Source organism: Centruroides vittatus, unplaced genomic scaffold (assembly GCF_030686945.1).
Source record: "Centruroides vittatus isolate TY-2023 unplaced genomic scaffold, ASM3068694v2 contig_680, whole genome shotgun sequence".
Lineage (NCBI taxonomy): Eukaryota > Metazoa > Arthropoda > Arachnida > Scorpiones > Buthidae > Centruroides > Centruroides vittatus.
The window spans coordinates 2,631,142-2,655,332 of NW_027122427.1; the positions used below are offsets into that span (position 1 = coordinate 2,631,142).

Here is a 24,191-nt window from a genome sequence, read left to right on the forward strand (position 1 = left end):
ACTCCCTGGTGGTTCTTTTCGGAAGCTTACATTTGCAGATGGCGTTAGTGCCAACTGCTATACTGGTTACCATAGTAATATTAAAAGAGGTAATGTTTGCAATTAACTTCTTTCGTCGGATAAATATGAATCCGTTTGTAAGTCTAAATACATATTTTGACATATTTTATGAACTAGCTTTAAGAAATTCCCTTCTACATTTAGTTGTATAAAAAAGAAACAATTTATCAATATTTTTTTCTGAGTTTCATCTTAATTTATTCCTCATAAATTAAGAATTTAATATCAAATGAATTGACTTTGTCTTGAACAGAACATGCAATATTACATCTTTCTAACTGTATTAATGAATATATATATATATATATATATATATATATATATATTAAGTTTTTATTTAATCTTCATTAAAGAATAATGATAATCCTTTAACTAAATATGGAATGATATTATGATTTAAGTGTGTTACAATATGTAAACATTAATATTGTGATTTAATGGAATTGATGTTAAGCGTGTAAAAATTCCAATATGGTATCTTATGTCGAATGACAAGTCGATGGTTTATTTACTTTTATAAATAATTGATAAATTATCATCGAGTCGCGACGATTATGGGTACGTCGATTCTTATTACTGTTTATAAAGTCGAGTATAAATCTTATTCTGTAAGCTTTATTGAGATTTAATGTCTTGGTTATATAAACTATGTATTTAACCTCGACAATTGTTGATACTTAAAGTGTATAATTTAGATTACAATTGAGACAGTCTGTTTCTAAGAAGTAGAGAATTTTATTTTCCGTCTTTGTGTACATTATTATATTTCGCATGTGAAAGTTGTAGCGAAGTGAGTGAATAAGATTCATATTTTTTCCATTAATGTAGCCATAATAATAATCGATACTATTAATACATTTTCCTAGTTAAATTTCTTATCCATATGGTGATTTTGTTTTTTCCTAATCGGTCAAAAATATCGTTGTTTATTAATAATTCCTTTATATTTCTGTTTTATAAGAGATAATCAATTTCTTTGATTTACAAACAAAACTGTGTTGTGTTATCTTGTAAAAAGGAATTTATGTTTTTTAATATTTAGTTGACTGAAGAAGGGCAGTGCCCAAAACATGTATCAATACTCGTATCAACTAAATAAAGATGGAAAACCGCCAAGTGTTAAAATAGTAGCACGATTTGTGTTTGTGAATCATAGAAATTAAGAAAACACGGTTTCAGAAGATTAATAATTAATTTCTTGATGATTTCTAAATAAAAATGATGAAATTATATATTTTTATTAATGATTTTTTTTAATATTTGTTGTATTTTTTAGTAATAAAGTTAATATTGAGAAATCAGACTCATCACTGATATATAGATTATCGGTTTTTATAGATCTTGTTTCATACAGATAGTACTACAAACATTTTGAAAAGAAGCTAACCTGATGCAATTTAATTGGACTGCAATTTGAAAAAATTGTAAACCTATAAATTCCCACTGTCGTTCATCCTTCCATCCATTTGTCTTTCCTTAATCTTGAGAACAAAGTTGGATAGATGAAAGATGAGACCGGATATGGAAACTTTAGGGGCAGGAAGGCTTGATTAACTATATAAGAACTTCTGATGCAAGCAGGAAGTCATATTATTTCAATTAAAATGTTTTCCCCTGTAAGGTGTTACAGATGACTGGCATGACTTTATTGTTAAAGGAAAAGTATGATGTACAGGAGCAAGCCACTACTAATTTGAGGTGGAGAGCATATATTTTACATTAAATACATTAAAAATATGATTGTCACAATAAATAATTGCTTGTTTGTTATGAAATACAATAATTATTTGAAAGATTGGTTCTAGAAATCCTTAAAATACATGGACCAATGTTTCAAGATATACAAAAAAAAAAAAAAAAACAAAAAACAAAAATTATTTGATATTGAATTTCCTTGGTAGCTTATAGTTAAGAGCTCACATAGAGGATTTCTGTCCCACAAAATCTGCCTGGTAGGTCAAATGTCAATGCAGTTGTGAGGCCCTTGGACATATATCCTTATGTTGCATGCATGAGCTTCAATGAACTTGTATTCAAGGTATTGTTATCCAAAATGTATTTCTTGGTTATTGTGGTTCTTCCAAAGAAGTAGCAAATGAATGCAATCTGCAAGTTTCAGATTAAACATTGCTTACAACACAAAAAGATGCCTTTTGCATCAGACTGACTGAAAAGACAATTTATCTAATTCTTACTGACTATATAGAGAAAAAATTGAAGGGGGAAGGTTCTGTAAGAGTACGTTGAGCAGGAAGACTTTAGTATTTGAAAATCAGGCAACATTGTCTTATATGCAATAGTATGTGCCCATGAACTTGTACCTTTCTTATCCTGCCACTTTCTTAAAAGCATGTAAGAAATATGTCTTGTGGACTTACACTGATATTCTGCAAGTGTAAACTTCAAATGCTTATGACAGTCCACAATTGGACATGATAACAAAATACAAAAATTAGAAGCAATGTCAGAAAATAAATTCATGTATTAGAAATCAACTCCAGCAAAAAGTTTAATAAAACAAAAATCTCTTCAACCTAATTTGATAGGTCTTCATCAGTTGAGTATTCCAAAGTAGATGTATATTTATTATGAACATTCAATAAAATAAAATATATGTATATTTTATTTTATTGAATGTTTTTTTTATTCAAATATGTTCTATTTTGGAATACTCAACTGATGAAGAAACCTATCAAATTAGGTTGAAAATGTTTGTTTTATTGAACTTTTTGTTGGAATTGATTTCTAAGGTGTGAATTTACTTTTTTTATTTTTTTTTAAAGATGAATAAGTAATAAATTTTATTCTTTTGTTATCTCATGGCTGTTCATGTAGCCTAGTATTTTGACTTAGTATTTGAATCTGATGTGCCTCTTTTCTGTTTTATCCAGTGGTCTGCCTTTGACTTTTTTTTACTGTTTATTCTTAAACTCCTGTGAGGCAGCAGTAAAGCTGACAGAGTGAGGGTGGAAGTGTCGCTGTGGGAAATAACACCCCTTGCATCCTGTATGGTTAAATTCCTATATCATTTAGATTAATCCAGCCAACTGTATCAGATTTTGATGGTTTGTCTTACATTATTATTTGCAGAAAATGTCCCATATTTACACTTTATTCAGCAAAATCACTTAAGCAGATTTATCACCCTTGCTACTAGGCATTAAACAAACAACTCTACTAAATCTGATAACATGTGGCAATGGTTGGCTTTGGTATTAGGCATTACTTTAAATCATACTGTTGATTTAATATGTTACCAATGATGACAAATTTTATACATTGTTTCTTATTAAATGTTGCTTGACAGCTGTGTCAATAGTCTGTCACACTCAAAAACTTCAAGTATTGACTTTGCAGACTTGCCAAATATTTTGACTTTCTTATCTGAGGTAAAAGATTAAGACATCATTGCTAAATTAGTGTTTAATGAATAAAGTTTGAAAAACAACAACAAATGTATGTTTATGAATTTAACATGAACCCTTGCCAGGATTTTTACATTGACTTGTGCAACATTGTTAATTCTACATTGGCAATACAAATTCATTTAACTGAAAAATATTGATGTTGATATATTTAAATTTACTTTTTATAGAATTGTTATTACATTTTTATTTGACTCTAACTTGAATAAATTCATGTTTATAATCTGATTTATACTAAAATTTGGTCTTTAATTATTTTGATTGGTACCATTTCCATATACTCTATTCTGGTTAACTGCATCAGTGTATTTTTAAGATGTCTAACATTAAAAAACCAAAACCCATATTAACTGCTTAAAAATTTGACTGTCTTAACTTGTTAGCACCCAAATTATGTTTTTGAGAATTATTAAAATATAACAAGAATATTATTAAAATATTACTGAAGTATAAATTGTTTCTGACTGTTAGAAATGGAAAAAAGAACTGTTCCATATATAGAACACTGGACACTTGTGGTATCCTTTACAGAAAATAGTAAATGAAAAATCAACTGTGTTTGGAATATTAGTTCTTGGTTGGCTCAGTTTTTTAATATAAATTAATAGTTTGATGAATTAGATAAAAGTAATCTATTAATAACCAAAAACTGTTCTATTTAAGTATTGGAATACAAATAAGCAATATGAAATTAAATTATTTATGAAATTAGGGAAAGCCTGAAGTATATAAAGTCATATCACACTTTGTACAATATTTGAGGAGCTTACCCGAACAATTTTGGAATTGGCATTCTTCTCTTTTTCCGATAATATGACCTCTCATCCAATCTCACACTATCTAATACTTTTTCTTTGAAGTTTGTGCAAATAACTGTACTGATGCTACTTCTTGTATTCTGTCTAATTTTGACAAATCACCAATATTGCCAAAATTGTATGTGGAATTTTTCTCGATCCTTGCGGCTATATGTTCACTTTGTTTTTTGGGCTACAATTTGAAAAAATTGTAGACCTACAAATTCCACTGTCATTCATCTGTTCGTCTGTCTATCTATCCTTAATCTGAAGAACAGAGTTAGATAGATGAAAGACAAGAAAAAAATTTTTTTGTTCTAAATCAATGGTTTTTTTTTACCACGTTTTGTCTTGTGAGCCATTTTGAATACAGAATTTGTATTCCAAATTTCATTAAGTTAGTTTGTGATATAAAAATTTTATATTCAAAATTATCATCATCAAGAACTTAGAATAATGTTTTTCTTTAAGAAATTTATATTTGTATTTATTAGGATATGGAAAATTTAGATTTTTTTAAGAATTTTAATTATTTATTTTTCAGTTTATTGTGGGTTCACCGGGAGGTCGGACGGAGTCGGACCTCCTTTTTCTCGGTCAACAGGTCGGTAAAACCTGCCCACGGTCAAGGATGGCTGTCAGGTCTGGAACTAATTGCTTGTCAGGTCGAGTGGAGGAGGAGAGTGAGCTCGTTGATAAGACAGAGGCGATATTCGAATAAACGACACCAGTTAAATTAACAAACAGAATTTATTGCTAGACAAAAAGGACAGTTACACAGGATAACATGGATAGAACTATTAGTTGCTAACTTAGGAGTTTACGAACCCGAGAGAGAGTTTACAAAGTATTGGTCGTCATACCTCGTCAAAGGATCGTCGGTGAAATGGAAGGAGTCCGTTCGAATCAAATCGTCGACAGTGGAGAGGTGTCGGTGGGCCTTGCAGGGTTCGAGCTCGAATGGAGGCGGGAACGACGAACAACCCTTCTGTCCTCGCTCCCCTCCTTTTTATTTCGTCCCCTTGTTAATTTTCTCGCCAATTAGCAAATTTTGTCTTTAGTTCCGTTTTGACTCAGTTTCGAGTTTCAAGGGGAGGGGAAATACAGCCATTCCCCTAAGGCTTTTTTTGGAATTTGGTTGTTGATGTCGAAATAAAGACTAATAGAAATTTAAATTTATATTTTGCTGGTAGATTCAGATTTTCACATCACTGCAGGCTTTCCAAAATCGTACTTGTCCTAAAAGGGCAAGTTTGATTTTTTTCGGAGAGATTTTCTCTCTTTAAGTACTTGCGTAAAGCGGTGGGGATTATATTAAACCAAGTTACTTAAATATTGTAGTGTTAGAATTCTGGGTAGCCTGCGATACAAGAAGTTATTTATTAGTTTTTAGTGCAAGGCTAACATAAGATTTCTGGGGTTCGGATTTATTCTTGGTGACCGGTGACGTCAGTAAGTGCTTGATTGGTTGACCCCGTTAAGGATGAGGTCGGGGGTGAAGTTCGAAGTGAGTCATGTGCGTCTGTAGGTTAATTGTCCTTTATTCTTTGGTGCCTGTTGTCTGGTTCGATGATGTGTTATATCGGAATTAAGGATGTAGGCGATTTTTCTTACTAGTCGGACTCGAAGCCTCTACGCCGCCGATTGGATTCCGACTCGATTCTGTCATCTGACTCCGATCCCCACACCACCTACTCCACCCCCTTCCCAACCGGCGGAAGTTAATGCGGCCGCCTTACAAGGGGCGCTGGATTACAACCATTCATGACGTCGATGAGGGGCGACCCCGGCCACCCTCATCCTCCCGGTGGGACATAAATGTCCTCTGGAGCTGGAGGACGCTTATCGAGAAAAGATCGAGCGAGTCGAGGCATATTATACGCAACTGACCGACCTCCCGGTTCATGCCGCCCAGGCTCCTCTTTTCCCCTCAGCGGGAGATCAATCGGATCATTCCAGGAGGGCCTCCAACCATAAACCTTGAAGCCGGCCATCCTCCTAGATGAGAAAACTGTACGCAACTTCTTCCATGCACCCTGTGTACTGGGATATTTATATACTTATATATTAATATGCAAATAAATATTATCCTTACCTCTTCCATCTTGTATATCTTTCATTCTTTTTGAATGCGTAGTGTGTGACCGCGAATAAAACATACCTTACGAGTAAACCTGCGGGCAAGGAAAACGTGAGTACGCGATTAATCACGATTCTGGAGTTATTTCTTGTTTCTCTCACCTAAAGTTCTGTCTTACCTAGGTAGCTAACCAAGATCATCATGATCTATCTACAAATCAGCATCCTTTACCTATGCTGCGCTATATTGGAAACGGCTGCAGAACCAATAACCTTCACGATAGGAGTAATTTTCTTGCACCAAGGAAATTTCCTCATGACCTCCAGTCATTGGACTTTAGTTAATGATTTTACGTTTGAACATCTCAATCAACAAATACAATTCGTCTCCAAATCACTAGATTATTTGGAAGCCTTAAGCCAAATACACGCCGATCTTTAAGAAAATAGATCGACAAGGCATATGGATTTATTCCACTCCAAAATCACTTACCCTAACGATCAAATGTCCAACACGACATCAAAAGCCACTCTTTTTATCGACTACTCATAGATTAAATGGCACGGGAGAAATTAAACTCCCAAAGGCATGTACTGGCTATTTGCCTGGAATCATCCTCACACCACACTTCCAAAAACAATCTACAATACACCTAACCATGGAACAACAATTGATCGTCCCACCTATCGAGCAAATCATCAATCAAACGGAAATACAAGTACTACAAAAACATCTCGTAACCTCTCACGAGTCAGACCTACTAAAGATATCTGAAAATACAGACATCCAGCTAGCAGATCGATCACTGAAACACGTCCAGTACAATCTCGACCATTTGTTACGAATATCAACAAAACCTCCATCCACATCCGACTCGCCGTTAATGACAATACTCCTTAGTTGTCTTGGTACGGCCATATTGTTAATTTACACCCCTTGCATCTTTGTTATTATCTACGACGACAAAGAACTAGAGCAACAAACCAACGGCCCATTCCAGAAATTACCGTAGAAACCATCCCCCTCGACGGGATAGAAGAACCCAAGCCACTTCCGCGAACGGCCGAACCAACTTCCTGCGAAGAAACCAAGCCCCGGCCCACCCAAGCTTCCATTGTTCAAACTTATTAAACGCCATCTTTAACTATTTTCTGGAGTTAACTTTCACAACTTCTATACATTCATAAACTCATACGAGATCGTGAATTTTATATTAACCCTTATTTTATTACTATATTATACATTTCCCATTTGCAGAAATAGGTTATTTCTTAATACTAATACTCTAATCCTTTTTATTTTTATTAGTTTACTTAATTATCTTAATCATTAATAATAATCCCGAGAGAGAGTACATTAAATAACCTGTAAAACCATGCATACCTCCAACGTACCCGAGGGACAAAACTTTAATCTCTATACTCTAATTTAATATTACTTTTGTACCTATAAGAACAGGACCAGCCATAGCCGACCGAAGAAGCCTCACCCGAAAACCGCTCGAGAAATTGACAAAATAATCGAGGAGGCTATGCTAATAATACCTCTAATAATCCGCTCTTCTGTCAAGGCAAATATTGTTCGAACTCTCCTAGTCGCCGATTCGATCGACCTGATCAAATTCTGAATCAATATAATCACAATCGCAACATGGGAAATGATACAAACAGGGTACGATTCAGATCTCCGTCTCCAGCAGAGGGTCCAAATCGCTGGAGCGGCTAATTGAGGTGTGTCAACGATCTTAAAAGGGACCTAGAGGAAATTCTAGCAGAACTTTTTCTCCTCCTCAATCAGATTCATTGGGAGATGAGAACGAGACAAGGTGGAAAGACAAAATAGACGAACGTATATACCTGAGGAATGTAAGCCAGTGATTCTATGTTACATTAACAAGATTCCAGTCAAGGTTGCTGTTGATCTGGAAGTCGGCGAAACGCTAATAGCGAACGAGGTAGCAGATAAGATAAAAAGTAAAGCACCTGTTAAATTTGGGACCAAAGGGAAGATAGCTGGTCCGAGAGGACAATCTGTCCCTACCGTAAGCAACGCGGTTCCCACCTTTAAATTATGGGGGGACAAATTCTCCAGGGCTTGTAGAATCGTCCGATCCGCTGTTACCTTTCCATGTGAAGGAATAATCGGGCGAGACTTGATAAGAGAAGAAGGCCTCATTCTTGATTATGCAAAGGAACGAATTACGCTACCAAATGGGAAATCCATTCACTTCTGTTCCCCTTCCAAACCCTACAAGAAACAGGGGAAAAGACAAAAGAGAATTGAACATAGAAAAGAAGGTGAACCGACTCGTGCACCCAAGATAAGTGTGATTCGACTCATGCACCAAAGCCCTGGACCAGACTTACAAAGGGCGCGAAGCGAGAGAATGCCCTCAAAGATCACACGATCCCGCAAGCATAAGAAAAACTCGAGACGAAGCGACCAACCAAGAGGCCCAGGAAGCCTCCAGAAAGGGTCGACTAACCCAAAGAGACCTTCCACCGAAACCACTAATCTTCGACCTATCCAAGACTCGCTTCCAAACAAATTCAAGGTTGAGAACATACAATTGAAACAAATTTTAAATATTTTCACCAACACCCCACTCCTGAAAAACCAATTTGTGGGTTCACCGGAGGTCAGACGGAGTCGGACCTCCTTTTTCTCAGTCAACAGGTCAGTAAAACCTGCCCACGGTCAAGGATGGCTGTCCAGTCTGGAACTAATTGCTTGTCAGGTCGAGTGGAGGAGGAGAGTGAGCTCGTTGATAAGACAGAGGCGATATTTGAATAAACGACACCAGTTAAATTAACAAACAGAATTTATTGCTAGACAAAAAGGACAGTTACACAGGATAACATAGATAAAACTATTAGTTGCTAACTTAGGAGTTTACGAACCCGAGAGAGAGTTTACAAAGTATTGGTCGTCATACCTCGTCAAAGGATCGTCGGAGAAATGGAAGGAGTCCGTTCGAATTAAATCGTCGATGGCGGAGAGGTGTCGGTGGGCCTTGCAGGGTTCGAGCTCAGATGGAGGCGGGAACGACGAACGACCCCCCTGTCCTCGCTCCCCTCCTTTTTATTTCGTCCCCTCATTAATTTTCTCGCCAATTAGCGAATTTTGTCTTTAGTTCCGTTCTGACTCAGTTTCGAGGGGAGGGGAAATACAGCCATTCCCCTAAGACGGGTTGGCTTTTGGTTTGGAATTTGGTTGTTGATGTCGAAATAAAGACTAATAGAAATTTAAATTTGTATTTTGCCGGTAGATTCGGATTTTCACATCATTATAATTGAACATTTAATGAGATATTTGATCTATGAAAAGTTGTTCATATATCTTGTAATCAGTTTAATGCCTTGTAATTCCTTTATTTTCTGATCAAACTTATTCATAACTATTTCCACTAACTTAGCACCTATTACTATACCTATGTTAATATCATTTTTTTGGTAATAAAATTTATCATCAACTAAAAACAATTGCTATTAAGTGAAAACTTAATTAAATCGATTATTTAATTATCCAGCTTTCTATATTATTTTCTGCCAAACTATCCTCTATTAAATCCCACTTTATCTATGGTTACATAGACTTAACATCTAAGCCAGGGGTGTCCAACCTTTTTGTTTTTCTAGACCACATTGGAAGAAGTCATGGAGTTTTGGGTCACAAGTATATTATATATACTTGTAGCCCAATTCTTAAATATACAAGTATATTTAAGGATTAACATGTCTAGATTAGAGTAATAAGTATTAAAATTTTATCATAAAAAAAGTATTTTAAAAAAATTACTTCTACAGACACTTTCAATTTTTACTTGGAAATAGATAAATTTATTTATTATAAAGGAGACAGACAAAAATTTATTTGAAAAACAAATATTTGTTTTATTTGGGTCTCTAATTAATAAAAAACACCATTTTAAAGTGCATTTTTATTCGACTAACATATTTATAAATAATATGTAGCCCAAAAAGTAGCCGATGCCCAAAATGATATTTTTTACGCCAAACTAAAAAAGGGTATCCAAATTTGGCACAGAGTAGCCAAATCTTGCAATCCTGGAAGGAATACTAAATAAAGCTGGAGTTGGGACTCAAAGGATTATAGACCAAAATATGGGGAAAGGAGAGAAAGGACAAAAGATAAAAGTGAAGAAGGTTGGAAAATTAAGAGTCAGTGTTTGCATAACAGAAGTTCTATTTAACTTTTCTCACCACTTTTTATCTTTTGGCCTTTCTCTCCTTTCCTCGAATTTGGGTCTATAGTCCTTTGAGTCACAACCCCAGCTTTATTTAATATTCCTTCCTCATTCATATATTTCCAAGTATTTGAAAATATTTCCTTTCCACTCAAAAATAAAATATGTATAAAGGTTTACGGCTTTGTAAAACTTCTTTTTTGAGTTTATGACATTGAAATATATAAATAAATTGGGCCACATTGGAACTTGCCTTGGGCTGCATGTGGCCTGTGGGCTACGGGTTGGACACCCCTAATCTAGGCTGAGCATACAGTATGAAGATCTATATACAGTAGAGCATCGATTATCCGATCCCCGATTAACCGACCGCGTTCTAGTCGGCAAATTCAAATGTCTGCTAGTGATGTGGCACTACAATATTTGGTTATGTCTTGGCTACTTTAATATTATTTTTGTTAAATTTTTGCATGTTTTAGCTGGCAGCACTGGCTCGACCATGAACGGGAGGCTAGTATTTAAACCAGGCCTAATACACTACACTAATAATGTATTTTTTCATACTTTTCGGTTATTCGACTTTTCGGTTATCCGACCAACCCCAGTCCCTAATTAAGTCGGATAATCAATGCTCTACTGTACTAACTTATGTATTAGTAAATTAGAAATTAACTTGCATCAAAGTTGTTGAAAATGTTTATTTATATAATTAATTTTTTTTTTCTTTTTGCTGGATTTTCTGGTATTTATGAAGGCATAATAGTTTACTAATTAACTGGCCTGATCATGTATACATATATCTGATAATTCTGTGACAATCATTTGCCTTGTTTTTCCTACGTGTAAAGGACAATGCCCTTTGTTTGATGCATTCCCAAATGTTCCATCGTCTGTTAGACCCAGAAGGGGCAATGAACCCAGCAGGGGGGACAGAAGAGTATAAAAGGTGATAAGGCCGACAGAAGCAAACTTTTTCAGATTATCTGGGAAGCGAGCTTGGATGAACAATGAGGTCAACAAAAAGCAAAGGTTATTGACGATCGAGATCGAAGGTGAACAACGAGTAGGGATAGCTTCTAGACAGTTTCACCCATATATTAAATTGTATACGGCAGGGGTGAGCAACCTTTTTAATCAACGGGCCAATTTAAATTTTAAAATTTTTTGGCGGGCCGCACATAAAGTAACACTTATTAATAATTTACAAAACTTTATTTATAATAAACATTAGAATAAAAAAAATATAAAATTTAAAAAAAGTAAAGATTTCATATACAAATTTTAATGCAAAATAAAAACAAACTAGAAAAGAACAGAAAAACGAATTTACTTGAAATTTTTAATGAGAAATTTGGCACTGTTTTTTCGATACAAGCTGATCAATATCAGCCGGAATTGATGAGGTAGCTACACGTACGCAGCTTTCTAATCGTGCATCACTCAGTCTTTATCGGTGGTCATTTTTGATTAATTTCATGGTTGAAAATAATTGTTCGCAAACATACGTACTTCCGAACAGAGACATCATTTGCTTTGCATTTTTTGTCAAAAGCGAAAATTTCTCAGGGCTCACATAAGATTTATAAAAATTTTCGATGTTTACTGAGAAAAATACATTTTTTAAATCTGTATTATTTTGCATGTCAATCACTTCCATTTGAAAGTCTTCGGGAACTGTATCCACATCGATATTAAATGGCGAGGAAAACATTTTCATGGAAACCGCTGTCTTCTCAGCTTTGAACATTTGGAATCGTAATTGAAATTCGTTGATTAAAATGTCTATATATTGTGCGTATTTTTGAGAAGTAGTAACTTTTTTTTTTTTTAAATGTGGAAAGTGAGAGACATTATTCTGCAAAAGATGCTGTTTCCACAATTTTAATTTGCGCTCAAAGCCCTGAATTTATCATACAAATTATGAACAAACTGTCCTTTGCCTTGAAGTTCCACATTAAGATCATTGAGATGCTGAGTCATGTCGATAAGAAACCCAAAATCACACATCCATTCTTTATTACCAAAATGAGGAAAGGCATATCCCTTCATATCCAAGAACAATTGTATTTCGCTTTTTAAGTTGTATACTCTTTTTAGCATTGCACCTCTACTAAGCCAACGTACTTCGGTATTAAAAACCACGTTGCCATATTCAGTTTCTAAATCTTTCAGGAATTCTTTAAATTCACTGTGATTTAACGCACGCAACTTTATAAAATTGATTAGTTTAATTATTGGTACTGTGACATTTGGCAAACTCAATCTTTTCGCGCACAAATTTTCCTGGAGAATTATGCAGTGGTTAACGAATATTTTCCTTCCTGTGACCTTCTTAATGTCTTGAAAGAGCCTTCCCGATACTCCTACCTCCATGCTTGACATTGCTCGTGCTCCATCTGTCGATATACCAATAATCTTTTCTAATAAAATTGAAAAATTTTCCAACACAGACTTTAGTTCGTCGTACAGGTCTTTGCCGGTTGTAGTTCCTTGCATTGGAATCAGTGAACACAATTCTTCGGTAATATTAAATTTGGTGTCAATACCATGTAAAAATATAGCCAGTTGTGCTGTATCGCTAATATTGCAACTCTCATCAAGTGCCAAAGAACAGTATTCGAATTTTTCAATGCATTCACAAAGCATTGTTGCTATGTTCTCGGACAAGTCTTCAATTCTCCTTGCAATGGCGAATCTTGATAAACTAATGTTTGAAGTAATATTTATTTTATCAGGAAATGCTATTTCTGCAACAGCAGTCAGACATTCTTTTATCATCTCTCCATCCGCAAAGGGTTTCATTTTTTTTGCCAGTATTTGACTGACAACAAAACTAGCTTTTACTGCCGTATTTGATAAAACAGCTTGATTTTTAAAAATAGCCTGTTGGTTTCCCAAGTTTTTCTCCATTTGATTAAACTTATCTATCCGGAGTTGTCCTGTTAAGTTTTTATATTGTTGTTCATGTTTTGTATCGTAATGCCTTTTTATGTTATATTCTTTTAATGTCAACACAGTCTCTGAGCATATTAAGCATACAGCTTTATTTTTGACAAAAGTGAAAAAATAATCAAATTTCCACTTTTCTTGGAAATGCCTGTGCTCGTCCGCAACCTTCTGTTTTTTTATTTGCTTTTCCGACATGCTATTATGGATTAAAAATTTGTAAGAAAACTTAATTTTGAATAAAAAAACTCTAATATTACCTTTTTGACAATAATATTGCACTCACGCCTTTCAAGAAACACAAGAATTGCTAAAATTGCTAGTTCACAGCTTACCAGTCTGACTGATTGTGTGACAGAAACAAACACAAACAAACACAGACGCCGCACGTTTGTATTGCATGTTTAAACAAGTCGCCGACAAGTAAGTAACTCGTCACAAGAAATTGTTTCGGTTTAGTATGTACTACCATTTTATTATAATTAATTTTATAACAATATATTGATGGGAGAAAGTCGATAAAATAAATTCAATTTTAGAAATGCTTGGCGGGCCGCATAAACATGTTTAACGGGCCGCGTGTTGCTCATCCCTGGTATACGGTATATATATTAATTGTGTGTAACTTATGCGTATTGGGAGAAATTAATTGTCGTGAAAACCGAGAGATTATTGTAGTTCATATCGAGTCAAATGTTAACTCATCTTCAGGTCGAGAAAATAAATCTTACAATTCTATATGCTATATTTTTAATTTTAAAAATTGCTCCAAATTAAACAACATATTATGGAAATCCACTATCAGACAATTTATTTCCCAATCTGTGTGTTTTCATTCTAACTTTATTTATAGGTGTTCTACATGCATTAATATCCAAAATGTTACTGTTTTTAGCTGATATTTTCTCATCCTTACACAATCAACTAACCCTCTTTTCTAATTTTTTTTTGTTTTCATTGCATTGTTTTCTAGTCTTACATAACGTTATATAAATAAATATTATATATTACATAAATTTTTAACATTCATAATTTTACATAAGATAGGTGGATGGCTTGTTTTTGGTGTTTGATAGAAATGTGGAGAAAACAACTCAAATTTATTTTGTCAAAATGAAAATTTTTTAGAAAAACTCCTTTGCTTTTGGGCTAAAAACTCATTGTTAGGACTCAATAAGACACTCTCTGACTTCTCATAATGAGCTTGTAGCCCAAAAGTTTTATTTTTTATTCTAAAAAATTCAGTTTAAAATTTGGTTAAAAACAAGAGATACATAAACATCTCAAAGCTCAATATTTTATAATGAAACTAAACGATTATTGGATTTAAATCAAGATAATATAAATAGCACAATTTAAATCTGGTAATTGTTTGGTTTCAAGAAAAAGACAATTGATTTACATTGTTAAAGTGGGATAGACAAAATCCCAATTTGATGTGAAAATAGCCAAAGCCAAGTCTGTTGTATAGAAAGTCTGTTTTTAGAAACTAGATAAAAAGAACATGAAATAGATGTAAAAATAAAGATGAATACATCATTTGCAAGGGATAAGTCAAGGCTTATAATTTCTGATTCAAAAAAAATGTACTTACATGGTTAGTCTATTGTTCCTCTGGGCACATTGTTGCCTAATGTACGCAGTTGTGCAGATGGTAATATGAGAGAGAGATGGCTAGCTAAAGAATCGTCCATTGCCAAAGTACAGAACTCATCATAATAAAAGATTGAGAGTTGGACTTAGTATTTGGATATGACTAACATCAGACCAATAATAATTATGTAAATAAATATTTTTAATTTTAAAATAATTTAAATTTAAGTTAATATTTTGTTTATTGTTTTAATATTCTTTAAATAAACTTCTAATGAGAGAAAATTTTTGTTAAAAATTTGCATTTGATTTTTGTTCGTCATTTGGATAATTTATTCTCTTTATGTTCTGCTCAAAGTAGATCTGAAGATGGGACATTGAACACTTTTCTCAATAAGTAACTGATTTCTGAAAGTTATGCTTTTTTTAATTGTTTTTTTTTGTTTCATATAGCTATTATCTAGTTTTTGTATTATTGTTTGTATATGATCATTTGCAATAGGTCTATCAGTTTTTCCCCTAAAAAGTTCATCTTGTGTTGTTTTATATTTGATATTTGATGTCTTCTATAGTATTTCTATCTGGAAATTATAATTCTCCACGAGGTTGAGAATATGTAAGCTATATTTATAATCTTAAGAAGGTATATGGAATATTTTAGATATATAATTTTTACTTTGAATTAATAGGTTCGTAAGAATATTTACCTGTTGAATACTGCCTCAAGCTTACTAAAAGTACTATATTTATCTATAAAACAATTAGTAATTCTTAAAATTTTATAGATAATGAAATATTTTTTTGTACTTAGTTTCAGTATAGGATACTTCATTAAAGTGCTTTCAAACTTAATGTCAGCTGGAATAAAGTTTTAAAAATGGAAATATTTCTAATGGAGTAATGGCTTCGGCAGCAGAAGATTTTGAAACTTCAGAATTAGATTCAATTATAAATGTAATAGGCTTAACTCCATCTGATCCTCTGGACACATTTGCAGGTATAAAATGAATTGTTAAATTTTATTCTAAATTTGTAATAATTTATTTCACATTTGTTTTAATATAATAAAACAAATTAAAATAAAAAATGTTTTTCAGAAATGTGGTATCAAGTATTTTTATGGGCTTTGTTTTCATCACTATTTGTACATCTTATTGCAGCAGGCATAGCATTTGGAACATTAAGAAAACATAAATTAGGTCGTTTCATGCCTCTTCTTATTGTAATATTTGGAGTTGTTGCACCTTTAACAGGCGGTGTTGTGACAAGTAAGAATTTTAACTATTGCAATAGTGGTGTGTGTGTATTATATATACATATAACTCTTTATATATAATCATATAAATAGTTATAAAAAAATTCATATGTCCTAGTGACTAGATGTCTTAGCTCTAATAATTTAAGAATTTTTTAAAAATTTATATAACAAAATTATTATTAAATTTGAATATTTAATAATAAATATTTTTTGTGTTCAATAATTTTGTTGTTAAATTATTAAACACAATTGAATATTAAAGTTATTTTTAATATAAAATATAAAATTTGTTCATTTAAACATTTTTATCAAAGTAGAAATTGTAGATGAATAATAATACTGATGTCACTATTACATATCTCGCATTTGTAACAAAATCTACACTGTAATAAAAAGTAATTATTATATTTTTTTTAACTTTTAATTAAAAATAATTTAATTTTGTGTTTTTCTGTGTATACACTCTCACATGATCAATTACACAAGGGTGCAAATAATTTTTTAAATTCAAAACAACAAAATTTCTATGTATAAATTAAAGTTGTATGGCAATTATTATTAAGTAGCAAGTTAAGTGATAAATTGAACAAAATTATGTATAAGATCTTTCTAAAATACACATTATTTTCCATTGATTGCTACACTAAAATCACATCAAAGATCATTATATATATATATATATATATATATATATATATATATGAATTCAGCAGACTTTGGAGTATACCTTTAGTATCTTATGAATATGTCAAATTATTTGGTCAATATTTTTCAATAATGATGAATATTAATTTCTTCAAAGTGAGTTTCTTCCTTTCCTTCGAGGAATAATTTATCATTTCTGGAGAAATATTTTATTGATAGGACCAGGATTGACCTCATAGTTAATGCAATGTTGGATTTTAATCAGTATTTTGAAGACAGTGCTGTATGATTGATTTCAATTGTTTCTGTAAGTTTTGGCCAGTGTAGCTATAGTTCATGAAATGGGCACAGAAGCTGGAATCTTACCTTAGAGCAAACTTGCATTTATAACTTCCAGCACCTACATTTCTCACAAATACAAATGTTTTAAGTTTCTTCAGATGCCCTCTTCAAGTATTATAATAAGAAAAAAGAAATTTATTCCATTGATCTTCCTTATCGCCATTAAGTTAAAAAATTCAGCTGCCAATGTTTTGTTCTTCCTTATTGTCATTATATTTGAAATAAGGAAGATTGCTTCTAAATAACAATAAGGAATTGCTTCTAAATAACAAAGTTGAATTTTTATGTAACAAATTTTTTTTAATTGTAAAGACTATTGATCATTAAAAGTAGATTACTTCACCTGGGTTGAGTTTGAATTTAAGTTCAATTTCAGGTAGCAATCTGTAAACCCTTTGTAAAACTTTAGTCCATGTGTGAGAAATACTTGTCGTTAGCTTTTAAAACATCGTGTAATCTGCCCCCACATGGCTACCAGTTGTAAAGAATGGAAAGAGATGTTATGTTTATGAGGATATTAGGATCTAAAGATTTACAATTAATGAATGTTTGAGTTATAGTATTTTTCAGTAATACTGTAACTTATAGTTAACGTTTTTATTGAAAAAATAACTGTACTGTATAATTTTTGGACAACCGGGAATGCACCCCCTATTCACTTTATAATACTGTACTGTACAGTATAATGGATTAATTTTGCACTTATTTTATTTATGCTGCCTGTTCTGGGAAACTCATCCCTGTTATAAAATCATTGCAGGCCTGTACAACGAATATTGATATCATTCACATCTTTTATTGTGTACAGTACAGTATTTAACTGAGAAAGCAGTCATACTTGTGTAGATGGCTGATCTTCACTTATTTATTTATTTATTTAACTAAACGACACTATGGCCATTGGCCTTTTCCAAGTGTCAAAAAAATACAAATAAAAAAGAAAACGATAAACAAAACAAAAAAAGAAAAAATACACAAAATTAGACACAGTTCAATTTTTTAACAAGTTGCTTAAATTGCCCATAAGTTCTCAAATCTTTATATTCTTCTTTTAAAGCATTCCAGTTAAATATGAATTGGTAAATCGGTGCGTCTCGGCCAAAACAGTGCTTAACTTTTGGTAGAATCAAATTATTTTTCCATTGATAATTGTAGTTAGAGGGCCTAAAGTATTTATTTAACTTATCACTTATATAAGATTCTTTCCTGCCAACCTTTATTAGTTTAAAGCTGTCTAAAAGAACTTGTTTCTTATATAAAACTTTTAATTTGTCAATATTGGTCTGGTTATAATAAGAGGTGACAGAAGAGTTATAAGGTAACTTTTATAATGTTCTAATAAAGTAGTTTTGTATGACTTGCAACCTGTTCAATACAAAAGAAGCTGTACCCCATACGGTAAAGATGATCATACCTAAATTGTTTTACAGTATTCAATGCTATGTAAAGTTTAAAGAAACTTTCCTAAATTTGTCTATGAGAGTTCTCAGAAACATTAAAATTGAATTAGCATTTAAAATTGAAAAATTGCATTTGAGCTCTCTATTGGAACTTCAGGTTTGAGAATGAACGGTTTTATACTGTAGTACAAAAATGTCAAAACAAGTGTTTAAATATTATTGAAAAAATTAACGTGTTGAGGGAAGTTGATAAATATAAAGGTTCAAAAAAAGAAAGACATTGCAGCAAAGTTTGGAATTCCTGTGAGTAGATTATCAACCATAATAAAAAAAATTGTGAATCAATTTTGAAATTGGCTGATGATGCAAGTCCTACAGCAAAACATGCTAGAACCTGTGTTTATGTTGATTTAGATGAAGTAGTTTTAAAGTGGATACATTTAATTTGTGATAAGAATGTACTGTTATTAAGACCACTAAACAAAAAGCTTTAAAATTTTCAGAATTACTTTGGATATATACAGATTTCCAGGTGAACACTGGTTAGCTGGATAAGTTTATAAAAAGGCATGGCATTGTTGAAAAAGTAGTTTGTGATAAACAAAAAACAACAACTGTACATGTAAACTGGAACTATACTTGAACAGAATAACACCTAAACATAAATTTCTAGCAAAAAATAAACAAATTTTATTGTTTTCGGCCGCAATTTTATTGGCCTTCATCAGGAAACAAATACAAAAAACCCATTCTATAGATCGAATACAGCCATGTTCTAATTTAAAAAAAAAAAATTTAAACATGTTTGAACAAAGGCTGTGATGTATAGTTTACATTGTAAATAAAATGAGCAATTATTTACAATGTATAGTTAAACATGAAGTTGCCAAAAAATTTAATTGTTGTAATGTCTAAATAATATTTCCAAGCATGTGGTACTGGAATGCAATCTGTGTCGATGCGTGTTCTGTTCTTTCGTGCTGTATTCAATCTATAGAACAGTTTTTTCGTATTTGTTTCCTGATGAAGGCCAATAAAACTGTGGCTGAAAACTTCTGAACAGTAAAAATTTATTTTTTGCTGGAAATTTGTGTTAAGGTGTTATTCTGGTTTTGTGATAAAAATGCAGCTGTTAGTGAAGAAGACTGCAATCAATGAAATAATGGAACTTCAAAATGGATTTTAGAAAAGTATGAGGCAAAGGACACTATATTCATCAAGTTTGATCAAAATTAGTGAGACCATTACCATGCCATTCCTTCATAAATATAAAATTTTTAATTAAAAAAAACAAATGATCAGGTTGTTCTGATTTACAGAAACAAAGGTTTTGTTAGTTTGGTCTAAGTAATTTACAAGAGTCAGTATTTATTTGTTTCTTGAAAATTACTTTACTTTTAAATAAGTACATAATTTTTAATAAGTAAATGACCTTCTATTTTATAACAAAAGAAACAAGAAATATTGCATAAAAACAAAATTTAAGTATACAGTAAAATTAACTTTACAAAAATATCTTATATTTTTAATCTGCATAATTTTACAAAAACAATATCTTTTATAATGAAGAAAATCTTACTATTGTATTTCAAATAAGATTATTTTACCTAATTTTGATTAATATAATTTCTATAATTTTGTGAACAACTAATATTCAAACTTAATATATTTTTTTCAGTGTAATATTGTTTTTCTAGGTGCAGCTATTGCTGGAGTTTACAGGGCTTCCAGGTTCCAAATGATGCCATTTTATGCTCTTGTATGGGGCGTTGGACAAACCATTTTAGCTGCTGTTATGTCCTTTACACGTATTTTGGCTACCTTGTGATTTCTAGTCAAATAGAAAGACTTGCCAATGTAAAAATAAAAAGAATTCATACTGCAGTATTTACATTGCAATAAAAACATATTAAATAAATATTTATTTTATTGTTATGTAAATATTGTGAATTCCTTTTATTTTAATTAATGCTATGGTCTTTGAAAAGAAAATTTTTCTGAGTTTCAAGTTTAACTTGGAGTTAAATGATGCCTCCACTATCAGATATGATCCGTTAAAGGAACATTTAACAAAACTGTACAGGTCTGTTGAATTTCAAATGCTTCCTTTTGAGAAATTTTACGTATGCATTATTTATTTATGAAAAATTTCTTTTAAGAGTAAATGAAGTCCAAAATATGTAAATATCGTATTTTAAACAAAATATTCTTTTTGTAAACAATAGTCAAAGGTCTACTTACTATTTTAATAAGTTAAAATTCATGAAATAATTAATTTCATCTGTCAAAATCTTTAAATATGAAATATTTTAACAGGGTATAAACAATGCAAAAACGTAAGCATTTTACTATAATCAAATAAGATCCTTTAGACCATATTTAACATTCCATTGACTGATACCTCACATTGTAAATTTATAAGAGTTTGTATACAAAGTACAATTTCCCATTCAATTTTGAAAAGAAGAGGAATAAAATATAATTAAACTTATATCATTGGATTCAAATTTATATCTAGTTCATTCACGCTTAAATATTGTATTAATTTTAGTCATCTAAGTGCCTTCACAGTTTTTTAATTAGCATTTTGATTGCAAATTAAAATAATGTATTGTGTGAATAAAATAAATAGCACTATTTATTTTAATTTAAGAATAATTATTTAATTTATGAAGACATAATTTATTTAATTTTATCGCTTGTACAACCTCAGTGCCTAGTTTATAGTAATAAAGGGGAAAAAATTCCACCATAATTATGTAAATGTGGAATTGAAATATGAATCACTAACAATCCTTTTTATAGGATTTTAATTAAACTGTGTGCTTGTTATGGATACATCAGTAAGATGCTTCCAATTAAGCAACAGTGTTCTGATTGTTGAATGTTTTATATATTGAAAATTACAGAATGTCAGTTGTCTTAAAGTACATTGTACTAGATTGATGATGTTAATAAATATTCCATGAAAAGAGAACTATAGGTAAAAGATATGTAGTGAAGTATGCATATGTATTACAATCATTATCAATTAAATATATTTGTAATTCAATATGTTGTGTATTGTCATCAGTGACTTTCTTACATCCATATTTTTAGCTGGGTTGAATAATATAAAATTTCGAATATGCTGTATTATTAAACATAATGAAAAATACATTCACAGCAGTACTATAAAAAAAGTAAAATCCAGCGAGTTGCGAAAGTTTCAGTTATCAACATTCAAAATTACATGTGACGCCATTGGTGATATTTTATTAAAAAAAATTTTATGTAACTATTATAAAAATTGCAAAAAGCTTAATTTTGAGGGTAGAGATGAGTTTTATGAAAACTTTTAAATGCTAATAATGAGTAAAATCTTAACTCCGACCCTACTTGATATATGACACATGATATTCTATCTCTCCATCCTGACCTTTAACCACCAAAATTTAATCCCCTAATACACAAACTTCCTTGCATAATTTCAGAAATTTTCATCAAAAGATACAGGAGTTAAGCATCAAAGTGGGTGAATAAAATTGTGCCCCCCACACTTACATCCATGCTTACAGAAAAAACAAACACACTTTTTATCAAGTCCAAAAATATAAAAATCTTGATGGGGTCATCTTTTGACCAATCGCCATACTATTCCTCATATACATGATAGCTGGGAAAGCAGTAATAGTAATATTTTGCGACACATCTTAAACTAAACTTATTTTAATAAAATATGAATTTATAATTTAACAAAAGAAATAAATGCAACTGTGAAAAAAGTTTGTCTATTCTCTATTTACAGGGTGTAAAAAAACATTTCAACTTGCTATATTTTGCATCTGCTGAGCAGTAACTAAATGCAATTGCATTGGAATATAGATAATTAGTAGTGGGCTGTTTGTTGATTTGGATGTCACACATCCAAGTTTCCTTTACATAGAAAATCCTATTTTTAATATTATCATGCAATTAGCGCAAATTTATCACGAACATGAGAAATCATACGGGTTTTTATATAATTCGGATAATATTCAAAAACTGACTGAAGACGATCTTCTTAAATGTTGTAAAGACTTAATGCAATCAATATCGTCTTGCAAGGTCACATTTGATTTATTTAATAAAATTAAAATTTGTCGTGGAGTTTCGCCTTCCAGGATTACAATATTTATTTAAAAGTAATTTATTTGAATTGTAACCAAACTCTCAATACTGAAGATAATAAAAAATTACTAGAGATCTAGCATTAGTCAAGAACGATTTACTTCCTTAGCCATTTTATTTATCGAATCCGAATTAGCCAAAAAAAAACCTAACAAATTTGCTCTAAAACATGTAAGAAAATGAAACAAAAATTATACATTGTAACCTTATTCTAGTAAGTCGCATACCAAATTGTATTTTATAAGTATATGAAGCAATTATTCTTGTTATTTAATTTATTAACGATTTTTTTGTGTGATTTAAATGTTAATTTTATTAAAATAATTTAATTATTTAACATTTTTACATATTCCTTACTATACCAATTTGTGCAATGTAATAAATAGCAAAATGCAATAAATTATTATTTTGTTGTACGAAATTTGTTTCTAGGCACCGCAAGTCAACTTTGCACTGGGCCCCGCTTTTGTTTGGGCCGGCCCTGTCTCTTAGTGCCCTCGATAAACAAAACAAAAAACCAAAAAATCATCAGCTGCCATGTTGCAAGTATGAAACGTACGATGAACTTGAAGACTTTAATTGATGATCTTAGGTAAGAGTTAGCAATACTGAAATACAAGAGAGATTTGTGTGCAGATAATTTCTTACCACACTAAACTTAACAGAAAAATTCATCACAAAACGATTATTGATGCTAATGTCTGAAATTCTATTTAATCCATGCAAGATGTGTGATACCAGAGCCCCTTCGGCCGCCAATTTAGTCTTTTAATCTTTAAAATTAACGTTTCCACTTCCCGGGACGAGGACCCAGGGGTTGGATTTGTGGGAAGCGAGTGTTCGGGTTGTTTCATTGTGTGGAATTACACAGAACGAGGCGCTTGACGTGTAAGTGCGTGAGTGCGAGAATTCGAGTAAAGGTTAAACGGTGTATATCTTCGTGTACAGTGATGTTATGTCCGTGCGTGTGTGTCTGTGTGTTCGAAGAACATCTTTGGCATGTCTGAAAACAGAAAATCAGTAAATTACGATACGATAATAATATGTGTTGAAAATGAAACGAGAGTTCTTACCATCGGAGACTTCGGAAAATATTCACTTGTACGATAAATGGTCACTTTGTCCGTCCTCTTCGTGGTAAAGTTGGAGAGGGAGATCAATCTCCCTCCCAAATGTTCCTACAAAACACAAAGACAGTGAGAAAAGAAGAAGTTAATTCATTTATTATCTAAGGTCAACATTATTACCTTTATCAGCTAGTCTTTCTTCCCAAACAGTGTCATGAGGAG

At 31.8% G+C, this 24,191-nt stretch overlaps 1 protein-coding gene and 1 long non-coding RNA gene across 4 annotated transcripts; one reads left to right on the top strand and one right to left on the bottom strand.

The window, feature by feature from the left end:
- Window positions 1-11: 11 nt before the first annotated feature.
- On the top strand, window positions 12-21,805 carry LOC136980191 (transmembrane protein 170A). 3 transcript variants are annotated; one of them, XM_067276254.1, is made up of 5 exons: window positions 123-137; window positions 15,798-15,845; window positions 15,920-16,105; window positions 16,206-16,376; window positions 20,451-21,805. In XM_067276254.1, the coding sequence occupies exons 3-5, from the start codon at window positions 16,009-16,011 to the stop codon at window positions 20,579-20,581; spliced, it is 399 nt and encodes a 132-aa protein (XP_067132355.1). In that variant the 5' UTR covers window positions 123-137; window positions 15,798-15,845; window positions 15,920-16,008; the 3' UTR covers window positions 20,582-21,805. The 3 variants fall into 3 exon arrangements, with proteins under 3 accessions (XP_067132354.1, XP_067132356.1, XP_067132355.1); XM_067276253.1 differs by lacking the exon at window positions 15,798-15,845 and having other exon boundaries at window positions 12-137; XM_067276255.1 differs by lacking the exons at window positions 123-137; window positions 15,798-15,845 and adding an exon at window positions 71-89.
- A 1,931-nt stretch (window positions 21,806-23,736) lies between these two features.
- LOC136980123 (uncharacterized) lies at window positions 23,737-24,191 on the bottom strand. The gene is made up of 2 exons (XR_010881498.1): window positions 23,976-24,191; window positions 23,737-23,905 (listed from the first exon to the last, which is right to left on the bottom strand). It is a non-coding gene; the product is annotated as an uncharacterized lncRNA (long non-coding RNA).

Coding starts and splice junctions, on each gene's coding strand:
- LOC136980191 (XM_067276253.1), top strand. CDS start 16,009: ATGGCTTCGGCAGCAGAAGATTTTGAAACTTCAGAATTAGATTCAATT. Junction 16,106..16,205: donor TCCTCTGGACACATTTGCAG/GTATAAAATGAA, acceptor AATGTTTTTCAG/AAATGTGGTATCAAGTATTT. Junction 16,377..20,450: donor AACAGGCGGTGTTGTGACAA/GTAAGAATTTTA, acceptor TTGTTTTTCTAG/GTGCAGCTATTGCTGGAGTT.